At 48.7% G+C, this 11,848-nt stretch overlaps 1 protein-coding gene across 4 annotated transcripts in view; it reads left to right on the top strand.

The window, feature by feature from the left end:
* SIPA1L2 (signal induced proliferation associated 1 like 2) overlaps positions 1–11,848 on the top strand; it is a 177,764-nt gene that overhangs the window by 75,280 nt on the left and 90,636 nt on the right. For all 4 annotated transcript variants that reach the window (XM_077751641.1, XM_077751640.1, XM_077751638.1 and 1 more), the window contains exons 3-4: positions 7,936–8,069; positions 9,318–9,506. In XM_077751641.1, the coding sequence (XP_077607767.1) occupies positions 7,936–8,069; positions 9,318–9,506 (323 nt within the window). The remainder of the gene's footprint in view (positions 1–7,935; positions 8,070–9,317; positions 9,507–11,848) is intronic.

Here is an 11,848-nt window from a genome sequence, read left to right as displayed (position 1 = left end):
TCTTCCAAACGTATTCACTTAAGTGTCACTGATGTGACAGTGACAGTTGTGGGCGGGAATATACCTTTACAAGTCAAATGAACCCCATTGCTGAGCGATGCATGATTGCATTTGCTCTGAATTTCATGCCTGGCGGCTTCTTTTTTTCTCCCCCCTCTGGTTTTATACAGTGACTGAAGAAAATTAATAGGGAGTTGGACACTATTAAATTCATACGGGTGAACTGAGGCCCACCTAACAATTGGACTATTCTGAGACCCACATTCGTCCCTGAGCGTGCTCTCCCGGGCCAGCGCCGCCCCCACAGACAGTGCTCCCATTGAGGCCCGGCCGGCTCTCAGCAGGGAGGAGCTGCCCACCTGCACGGGAGATGCAGCCTTGTGGCTTCTTGTGGCTTCTCGTGGCTTCCTGTGGTACCGGCCCCATGTGGCTGGCAGTGGGACCTTCCCGGGCTTTCTCACGTCCACCGCAGCAGGGAGGTCCCAGCTGCCACCTGTTGCCGCATTTTAGGAACTCGGAGAGGATGACGTGCAATTTCAGCCCGTTGACCCTTTGGCCTCAGAGGCTTTCCCGTCAGCTATTGCGGAAGAGGAACTAACGCTCTGTTATTTCCCTAGAAGTGGCCGATCCTGTAGTGTCTGTGTGACCGAGGTGCAGTTAACTGGCAAGAGCTCCTTGCATCATGCACTTTCCTGGTACACGGTCCTTGTGGTCTTGGCGCCCCCAGACGCTAAGCCCATCCTCCCCACCTTGCATTTGTTCCCACCCAGGGTTTATTCCACTCTTGGTCCCACTCAGGAAATAAAAGGCAAAGCTGGACGGCTCTCCCCCTGGAAACGGCCCCCGCCCCTCAGCTCTTCTGCAGAGTTCCTGCCTGCTCTCCTTTTCTTCCTCCTTCCCGTTCTTGTAGCAAATAGCCCTGAAAATGGTGGATCAGCAAAGGAAGCCTCGGCCAGCCGCCCTTCCTCTCCAGGCTTTCCCTTTCTCTTCAAGGTTTGCTTAAAGCGGGGTCTCCCAAGATACCGTCCTTCTGCTCAGAGCACATTCGGTGGCTCCCCTGTAGCTGTGTTCATTGTTCCAGGCACTAGCTGATTTCCAGAATTCAGACCTTCCGTGGCTCTCGTCACCCCTGAGTTGCTGTACACGGAGAGCCCTAAGAGCAGCCCAGCTGGGGTCACACCAGGCCGCGCCCTCGAGCAAGTCATTGGACCCATCAGCTGCTGTAATATTATCTGTAAAAACGGGGTTACCTCCTCAGAGGTGGGGAGGAAGAAATGACTTTATTTACGCAAAGTTTGTCGAGCATTCTTTCTGCTTTGACACCTCATGTTTTCAAGCTTAGCTAATACTTTGGTTAAATTTTGATCAAAGGAACCTTCACAGAGCCAAAGTGCATCCTCTTCGCCATCGTGGTGAATTCGGTAATTTAATCCATGAAACCACGAGCAGGGAGCTTGTTGCGAGTCCTTAAAGTTATCTGACAACCCTTAACATTATCATCGGCCAAAGCAGGCCCTGCGGTTCTTATTCCTTCCTTCCATCATGCCTTCATCCCTTCGTGAATCCATCGTCCCTTGTCAACTTTTTCCTTTGAGTCTTAGAGGGCTCTGCACAGAGGGCGGACCTAAGATGCAGACACGCGGCGGTTTGGAGGGAAAGGTGAAAGGAGATACGTCGTAGGTGGGAACTTAGCAGCCGCCGCCGTGGATGTTGCCCGCAGAGGCAGCGAGCCGCCAATGAAGGGATCAACTTGCTGTTGAAAGAACAAACGTTAAACCGTGTTTTATGGGGGAAAAAAAGACGCTGCCGTGCGCGTTAACGGAGTGAAGGAAGGGCAGAGGGGCCCAGTTTTGGGGCCTCCTGTGGCCCGGGGGACTGGGTAGCAGTGCCGTGGGCGGTGCCGTGCTAACACCTGCCACATCACGTAAGGCCAAGCGGCAGGTGCTACTCCGCACACCTGGCCGTGGGGGGCCCGCAGGCTTGGGGATCCTCGCCTGCTCAGCTCCTTGGTCGTGAACCTGATAGATCTCCCTCCCAAGGTTCTGCAGTATCGGGAAGCAGCCTCTGGGGCCACAAGTGACCCCTCTCTTTTTTTTTTTTTTAACTCCTCTGAGTTAGATTTTTCTTTACTGATGGAGCCAAAGTGCACCACAGAGACACACGTTCTGAGTCTCCCTTCCTCCGCTGCCATCTTGGTAACTGACTTTTTTTTTTTTAATCTGGCTCTTGTTGAAGTTGCACGATATGTGGATTTTCATTTCCATTCTGCCAAGGGAGGATTGCATTCTGTGCACCCCGAGAGCGGTCTTGTGGAAGCTGTGCACTTGGGATCAGGGCGGGCTCCATTGGGGGCCTTGCTGGTCGGCCTCTGCCCACAGGCGGGAAGGCCCACGGGATGCAGGTGAACAAGCTGAAGCGTCCTGAAGGGAGACCCAGGGTGTCATTGGGAAGGCTTAACTGGGACCCTTCCTGGACCCTCCGGAGGGTGACGCCTTCCCAGTTGTGCCTGGTGCACGGAAGCTGAAAAGCAGGTTATGCCGCTTCAAGAATCAAGTTATGATCTCTTTGGAAACACACCCAGGGAACCTGCTCTATTCCAGGGCGAAACTGAGCGTATGGAGCCTCGCCTTAGAAAACGGCTAGGAGGGGGCGCCTGGCTGGCTCAGACCGTTAGGCAGCCTGCTCTTGATTTCGGCTCAGGTCAGGACCCCACAGTTTGTGAGTTCGAGCCCCTGCATCCGGCTCCGTGCTGACAGTGCAGAACCTGCTTGGGATTCTTTCTCTCCCTCTCTCTCTGCCCCTCCCCCACATGCTCCCTCTAAATAAATAAATAAACAAACAAACAAACAAACTTAATGAAAGAAAAGAAAACAACCAGGAGGTCTCTGAGCTGGCACGTCCGAAGGTTTGATGACTATAAGTCGCTGGTGGCAGGAACTTCCTCCCTCCGCTTGGCCTTCAGAAAGTGAGTGTGTGTGAAGTGGGGACAGAAACATTGAGAACAAGTGCAGGAAGGCAGACGTGAAAGAAAAATGTGGTCTTTCTCAAATCTGCCTGCCGTCTTTGGTGAAAAAAGGTATATACAAATTTTGGATTCCTCCAGTTTAAAAAAAAATTGTAGTTCCTGATTGAAATAATTCAGCAAAATATATGCGGCTGCGTTCTTAAAACAGACTATAGTGAATGGGGTGTGGCTCTCTGGGTGATTATAGATCCGCATTTTGAGATCAAAAGTGTGAATCCCCTTCAAGGCTGACCCTTGTACTTTGTAGGACTGCGTGGGCTCAAACTCAAAATGCCCCACGATGCTGTTTATTTAATGTTCACTCCTTTCTTGTGTTTGATGTAGCTTTTTGTCAGTAACATGCATATCTTCAGTTGTGATGCCTCTCTCAGATTAAGGATAAGTGTGTTGCATATAATGGGGGGGAGTGCAGGGAGCCGGCACTGAGGTTAAGAAGGGTGATGTAACTAACCCGAGGTTAAACAGATGATCAGTTGGCACAGCCCAGGTTCAGAAACCATTGAGCAGGCTTATTGGAATTACAGATACTTGGGAATACATGAGTTTGGGACTGCTAGTTCGTTGTGACAAATTGGAAGCCTATGTTATCTCTTCCTCTTCCAAACCCCACTGAAAATGATAGCAAAGGAATAACAAAAGGGCATAAAGCCACAAAGGAAAAGAGAACTAGGGAAAAGCATCACCAGGCGACTTCGCCAACCCAGATGGAAGAGCCAGACCAGCTTTGCAGATTGGAGGGCGTGTGTGGCAGCGACGGCCCGTCAGAAGCCACTTCATCCACACCGCAGAGCCAGGTACCTCTGAAGAAGAGTTGGCCCCGGGGCAAGAGCCGGGGAGCAGTTAAATATGTTTAAAAGACCGGATTTTCCTCTCCTGTCCCTTACAGTTTGTTTACCACTGGTCCCCAGCCAGGCAGAAAACCTTCTCCAGGTTTATTCTGGAGAAGACAGCTGAGCTAAAAGCAGGACTAGTGTACTTAACGGAGATGGGGGATTAAGTGGAAGTCCACACAGGGAGATGCCCAGCCCTGCCCCCTTATTTGGGCTGCGTACTTGCAGACAGGAGGGCGGAAGAATCTTCCCTGGAGCCGTGGACCAGCTTAGAGTAAGACCTACCTATGCCAATAGCTGTGGTTCCCCCAATAGAACAGCGGGGTCCGTGCCTGGTCAGTGCGATACGAAGTGGGCTTGAAAGCAAGATGGATCCCTGTAGATGAATGAGGGGATTTCATAACAATAAAAGGGTTGGTTCCGAGCGCCTAAACACATAGTTTCGGAATATGTAGATAAAGCAAAACCTGGTTAGACTAAAAGGAGAAATCATCAAGTCTCCAATCTGAATTCTCTGTATACGAAAAACATACAACTAGAAATGGAAAAGTTTTGAGGGGCAGCTGGGTGGTTCAGTCAGTTAAGTGTCCTACTTCAGCTCAGGTCATGATTGCACAGTTTGTGGGTTCGAGCCCCGTGTCGGGCTCTGTGCTGACAGCTCAGAGCCTGGAGCCTGCTTCGGATTCTGGGTCTCCCTCTTTCTCTGCCCCTGCCCCCGCTCATGCTCTGTCTCTCTCTCCCTCTCAAAAATAAATAAACATTTAAAAAAAAAATTTTTTTAATATTTTTATTTCTAGGAGAGAGAGAGAGAGACAAGGTGAGCAGGGGAGGGTCAGAGAGAGAGGGAGATACAGACTCTGAAATAGGCTCCAGGCTCTGAGCTGGCTGTCAGCACACAGCCCGACGCGGGGCTCGAACCTGAGAACCGCGAGATCATGACCTAAGCGAAAGTCGGACGCTTAACCGACTAAGCCACCCAGGCGCCCCAAAAAATTTTTGAAAGATACTATTTACATTATCCTAAAAAATTGAACGACCTAGGACGATTTCTAAAGGAGGGTATGGATGAATGACCAAGAGCCACGAAACATCCCCAAAACAAAGTAAAACTCTAAATAGGTAGAAGGAACACCAGGTCTAATCTGAGTTCTCCATTTCACCACCAGAAGAGGTTTTCCTCACCTGGTCAGCCTTCCTCCCCCTAAAATAATTTGAAGCTTGTTTGGTTCCCATCAGCAGGGTTCGTCAGATCCCCAAGATAGTCGACTTGAGCATTTTTGCAGGAAAGTTGTCGAAATGGGCCCTGAGAAGGAAGCTTTTGCCTGATGAAGGCTGGTTGTGCTTTAAGTGAAATTTTGGAATATTTTCCCAAAGGCATCTGCCTTATGGGAAATGAGCTAAAGGTGCAAGTTCTTGTCAGGACAATTAGGATCTGCAGCAAAGAAAATTCTAAACTGATTTCATGTTAAGTTTTCAGGTGCATTTTCCACAGGCGCTAGTATAATGCCACAGTCATAACAGTTATTAACGATGACCAAAATGATGATATACCTAGTAGTCTGAAGTAGACAATGAACCGTTAGTCTCTATTTTCATTGAATATTTTTAAATTGTTTATTGAAAGCCAAATAAAATGGGGCACCTTGGTGGCTCAGTTGGTTGAGGGCCTACTCTGGATTTCAGCTCAGGTCATGATCTGAGGGTCATGTCAGGCTCCGCATTGAGTGTGGAGCCTACTTGAGATTCCCCCCGCCTTCTCCACCCCCCTCCGCTCCCTCTGCCCTTCCCCCCTGCTCGCACACACTCTTCCTCTCTCTCTAAAATAAATTTTTTTTTTTTTTTATAATTAAAAAACAGAAAAACCCAAGTAACTGCTCCTGGGTCAGCTCTCCCCAGTCCCGCACATTTTTTACAATGTGTGTTTGGTTCCACTGGAGGTGTTCTTGCCTAGAATAGTTTACCTGGCTGCTATTAGCATGTAATTCACCCATGACAAGGACTTGTTTCCTAGTGTGTAAGGCCAGGCTTATAGTAAGTCAATAATTCATCCTCCAGCCCCTAAAATTAGTTGACTTGCTGCTTGTAGCCCTGACTGTAAAGAGGAATAATGTCCATGTGAATCTCATTTGGTTGTAAGAGGTAAAGAAGTAAATGGTTGTGAAGGTAAAGAGGTAGATGCCTTTTCCAGGATCTAACCCATATTTCTCATTGGCTTTGGGAAGTGTTTTTTCTGGCCGTTGCTGGTGCTGTTTTCACCCTGATTTCTACTTTCTGAATAACCTCCCTTATTCCTTCAAAAATTAACGTGGCAGAAAATGTTAGCATAACCAAAAGGCTTTAGAATGCCTACAATTTCCTTCAAGCCTATCAATATCTGATACTTATATTTCTTTTTTTTATAGTTTATTGTCAAGTTGGTTTCCATACAACACCCAGTGCTCCTCCCAACAAGTGCCCTCCTCCATGCCCATCACCCACTTTCCTCTCTCCCCCACCCCCACCAGCCCTCAGTTTGTTCTCAACATTTAAGGATCTCTTGTGGTTTGCCTCCTTCCTTCTCCTTAACTGTTTTTTCCCCTTCCCACCCCATGGTCCTCTTTTAAGTTTCTCCTGTTCCACATATGAGTGAAAACATTTAAAATGAAGAGTCAGGAATGATGGGCCAAAATCCAGAAGGTGACAGTCAACAGGGAGACGTGTGGTGTTGCATATAGAGTGAAAAAAATCTCTTTTATAAGCATACACCCTGGGGAACTGACCTTGCCCCTGTTGATTAAGAAATACATGAATACCACCTGGGGTTTGCATTTACCACCTGCTCCCCATGGATTGGTGGTGTGCTAGGGCTGCTAAAAAGGTAAAGTGCGTGAGGGGCTCCTGGGTGGCTTAGTCGGTTAAGCGTCCGACTTTCGCTTAGGTCATGATCTCGCGGTTCGTGGGTTCGAGCCCCGCGTCGGGCTGTGTGCTGACTGCCAGCTCAGAGCCTGGAGCCTGTTTCAGTCTGTGACTCCCTCTCTCTCTGACCCTCCCCTGCTCATGCTGTCTCTCTCTCTCTCTCTCTCTCTCCAAAAATAAATAAAACATTAAAAAATTAAAAAAAAAAAGGTAAAGTGCGTGAATAACCATTTAGGTTAAGTGTTAAGTTTGTGTCCAATCAGAAGATGACCCTTAAAGAGTTTGGTGGCAGTGAAGTGTTCAGACTTCCTTCAGACCAAGACCCCACGGTCCAGGGACAGTGAGACAGCCCCGACACCAAACAGCAAGCTTGGCAGAGTTCAGGCTCGTGTATTCGCTTCACGAATGGGAATTTGTTCTGGAACGTGACCCCACTGGGAAATGGTGCCGGGCACATGTTGTTGAATGTGAGTGGAGACTCATGACCGTCTCTGAGGAGCAGTGTCCTCGGGGACTCCTGTGCTAGAGGGACCAGAGGAACCCAGAAATCTGTTCCTGCGGTGAGACTATACGGTTAGAACCCTGCAGGCTAGTGATTTTACGTGAACAGCATGATTAGCTGATAACAGAGTAAACCAGGGTGTAGAATTAATGGATATGGTCTGACCTCAGCACCTTAATGACCTTTTAGGGCTTTTTCTGTTGTAAAATTTCACTTCAGACGGTTAGGTGCTTTAGTGACCTCCTAAGGAAGGGGGATTGGTCTCCAAAATTACCTGGCTAGTCCAAGGGCCCACGGTCACACAAAGGTGACTTTCCCAGTGGGAGGGAAACTGTTCAGTAATGGTCTTTAAGTAGCTAGATTGCTCTTTTGACGGTTTCTAAAAATGGCAGCACACTCCTTCCGGTGACGCTCTTCATGTGACACCATGAATTGTGGCAGGGGACAGGAGGGTTCCTGCAGCTCACGAGGTGGGGACGAGCCACATGAGAGGAGGAAGTCATGGGAAATGAGATGTACAAATACATCTGACTTGGAAACAAAATGCTTTGCCCAAACACAGGTGGAGAGTTGTGTACCCAGATCCAAGCAGTATCTCTTCAGAGATTTGACAGACAAGCTGGGAGATACCCAGGCCGTTCTTTGTTCCTTTCTTTTGATGTCACCACTGCCTCCTGTTACAGAGCACCAGAACTACTTTGGGATAGATGAGAACCTTGGCCCTGTGGCGGTCAGCATCCGGAGAGAGAAGGTGGAAGACGCCAAGGAAAAAGAAGGGTCCCAGTTCAACTACCGGGTGGCCTTCAGGACGAGCGAGGTAATGGCTGCCGTGTGTCGTTACTGTCCTGGGCTGAAGCCTCTGACGTTCCTACTTTAGATGATTTTAGACAAGGTACTCAGTTTGCTTTTTAATGTCATTGATTGTAGTCTTTAAGATCTTTGAAAGAGCCTACGTACGGTATCTCATTCCAAATACAGATTTGAAGGCCCATCACAGATGTTAAGCAGCCACGATGTTCCTTCCCCCTTAGGTGATAGAAAGGAGAAAATGGTAAGGATGCAAGATGTAGGGGCTAAGAGAGGACACCTACAAACTGGACAGTTCACGTCAGGACTTCCAAACAAGTTCAGAATCTAATGCAGGAAACCCAGGAGTCGGCAGCGGGGTGGGTGTGGCGGTTCTGTCCCCACGCACCTCCCACACCGAGGCCCCTGGCTTAGTGCCTCACTTGCCTCGCTTGTGGCTACTTAAAGTCACGAAATGAAATTACAGACAGTCCCTCGGTCATGCATGTCACAGGTGCCCAGTAGCCATGTGGAGCCAGCCAGTGGCTCCCGTATCAGCCAGTATGGATAGAGAGCATTCTCATCATGGCACAAAACTCTGTGGGGCGGTGGTGTTCTAGAGCATTATGTGCATGGTGGACATCGTTGCCACAGCCCTCACCCCGGCTCGCTTGTATGCTAGCGGTTCTCTTCCCAGGGTCAGGGCGGGTAGAGCCAGAGCAGTCCCTGCTGGGGTTTCCTCTCTGGGGCTTGTGTCAGAGCCACAAGCCCAGGCGTTCCTCAGAGCCCTGAGGACCCATCGAGTCGCGAGGTCGCACTAGGTGGTGAGGAGTCCTCTGAGCCCTGAATCACCCTGCCCGTGCCTGTCACCGGATATCCCCATTCAGCTTCGGGACTGGTCAGCAGTGGAAAGTTAAATAGAAAAAGCGAAAGGAATGGAAGAAAAGTTGGTGTGGAACAGCAGGGCGATAAGAAAAGACAAGGGAGAGGCGGGAGGGGGTGCCGGTGACTAGCCCCAGCCCTGTGACCTCCAGCTTCTCCGAGCTGATGACCNTCCCTCCCCGCTTAGTGCCGAACCCTGTGCGCTTTTGTTGTTTAGACTCTTTGTGGATTTTGCATCCACCAGTCGGGAGCCGTCATCTCCCTTGCTCCTCTGGGAAAAGAGACCTCCCTTCCTTCCTCTGTAAGGCAACTCCAAAATCACGCCTTAGAGAAGTACCCCAGGAGGAAGCACAAACTCTTCCGTGACGTTCTGAAGCCTTCTGTTTTGCCCCCGCAGCTCACAACCCTGCGCGGCGCCATTTTAGAAGACGCCATACCCTCTACCGCCAGGCACGGTACCGCCCGGGGACTACCTCTCAAAGAAGTTCTGGAGTACGTCATTCCGGAGCTGAGCATTCAGTGCCTGAGGCAGGCTTCGAATTCCCCCAAGGTCTCGGAGCAGCTGCTCAAGCTTGATGAACAAGGGGTGTGTACGGGACTCAAGACTCTGTATGTGGCTGTGAGCTTGTGTCTGTGTTTCTAAATGTTTGGGACTTTTCCTAACCATCTTACCCTTAAGGGCATGTCTTTTTTAATGCTTTGAAACCTTTCCCCCACCTCTGGTTTTTCCCAGGACACATGATGGCCTTGCAGTGTAGCGCTCCACCTGCTGAGTGGTGACCTGTATTGTTTTTACCAAACTGTGTCCCAGCCAGCAAGACCGCATCCGATTCATGATTTTTAGACATCACTGGTGTTTTTTCCAGGGTTTTCAAACACTCACATTGCACCTTTCCCCGAACTAGCATGTATTCTTGTCCGCTGTGTAATGAGGGTTTCATAGTAACTGGTGGAAGTGGATGGTGTACCTTGGGAAGACTGAAGTCAAGACGTAGCCCCTCGCCCGGTGGGGACAGTAAGACAGAGCGCATAAAAGCTCTTCAGGGAGAATATGGTGGTGGATCGTGGAGAGGTTTAAGTGCAGGGGATGCCCTGGGAAAAGAAGGAATAACACCGGATGACAGAGCTCCTGAAGGATGTAACATTGCGATGGGGACTTGGGTAGAATTCCAGGAGGGAGATGTGAACAGTTGCCTGCTTTAGGGACTATGACTAGTTTCTTTATAAGACAGAGGCACATCTAGAAAGGTTGTAGTTAAAAAAAAAAAAAATAGTATGCTGAAACTAGAGCATATGAGACCTGGAAAGCTAAACTAAAGAGTTCGCACTCAATTCAGGAGACAGTAGGGAGCCATTGAAGCTTTTTGGTAGGACACGGCACCATCAGAGCTGTATTCTAGGAAGATTATCTTGCTGGAAGGGAATGAGACAGGCTGGAGAAGATAAAGAATGACAATGGCCTGGAGCTCCATTATGGACTGTTGACATCATCCAGGAGAGAACAACGGGCAGGCTTGAGACGGTGGCCTGGGAGATAGAAAGAGGTCTTTTAAGTGTCATATACGAGATAACTTGGACGGGAAACTGAGAAGTAGGCACTGAAATACATGCGATTTTTTTTTCAAATGAGCGGAAAAACCAAAAGGATAATAGTGATGTGTATTTCTAGAATCTCCTAAGGAAAATTCTTTTGCTCATTTTGGAGAGAATATGAGGTGTTTTTTGGTTGACCCTGTAACACCAGTGTGGAATATGGATGGCATGTTTCATACTCGGATCACTGGAATTCTGAAAGTGCTGAAATAGTGACTTTGTGTAAAGAATAAGCACTGCGTGATTAGCCAGAGGAAGCAGGCACTATAACATTCAGATTGAATAAGCATGGGACCTGTCTGTCTCAGGAAGGAAGGCTGACATGATTAAAAACAACAACGAAATCAAACCAAAACTCCAGCCTAGAGCAGTTGACTTGTAAATCTGTGTGGTACACAGAATAGTCTGACCACCATCATGACCAGTAAAGTGTGTGGAATGTGCCACATGGCCACGAAGCTGGTGAGGAAAACGTAATTTTGGAGGGATAGAAGGCTGTATCAGTGCTGGTCCAGAGCCTCTCACGTTCAAGCAGGCTTGATGAGAAGAACAATAACTTTCATACCTTATTTTCATGTTTCTTTTTATGACTTTGCACATCACAGGAGAATGTGGTAGTTCTGGGTCCCTTTATGTTGCTGGTGTATCTGGTCCTCCCTTGAAAGTATATCACTTGCTGTATAGCAGGGGCTTGGCGAATGAGGCATGTGGTTCCCTCATGCTGCTCTAGAAAATTCCACAGATGGCCCATGATCCGCAGGCCTGAATCCTAAAGTCCTCAAGGCCCTGAGATGATCCCAGCAGCTAGAGTTGACCGTCTCCTCACAAAATGAAGCACAAATCTGAAAGGTCTGTTTAGAAGAATAGGTCCAGAAGCTATGCCAGGCAATTTGTTTTTATGCCAGGCAGTGCTTTTAATGAACATCTTTTTATAGTCCGATGTCAAAATTGATGCTTTGAAAATTGGGTTCTGCTTTTAAGTAAACCAATGCATTGTTTAGCGCTAGTTGTATTTTGTGTGTGTGTGTGTGTCTTCTTTGTCAGTTGTATTTGTGCGACTTTGGTATGCTTTCTTAATGTGGCACACAGAGGTATATATATATATATATATGCACTCCATTCTTTCAGATTGTTCAGGTGCTTGCGCAGAAAGACTCCACGCCATGGAGAACAATGGGGGAAGTAATTATTAAGAGAGACTCGGGGGCCCCCTGGGTGGCTTAGTCGGTTGAGCGTCCGACTTTCGCTTAGGTCATGATCCGGCGGTTCGTGGGTTCGAGCCCCGCGTCGGGCTCTGTGCTGACTGCCAGCTCAGAGCCTGGAGCCTGTTTCAGT

This window comes from Crocuta crocuta, unplaced genomic scaffold (genome assembly GCF_008692635.1).
Source record: "Crocuta crocuta isolate KB4526 unplaced genomic scaffold, BGI_CrCroc_1.0 scaffold59, whole genome shotgun sequence".
Lineage (NCBI taxonomy): Eukaryota > Metazoa > Chordata > Mammalia > Carnivora > Hyaenidae > Crocuta > Crocuta crocuta.
The sequence above is the reverse complement of the archived record's forward strand: the minus strand, read 5'-3'. Positions and strand labels throughout refer to the sequence as shown.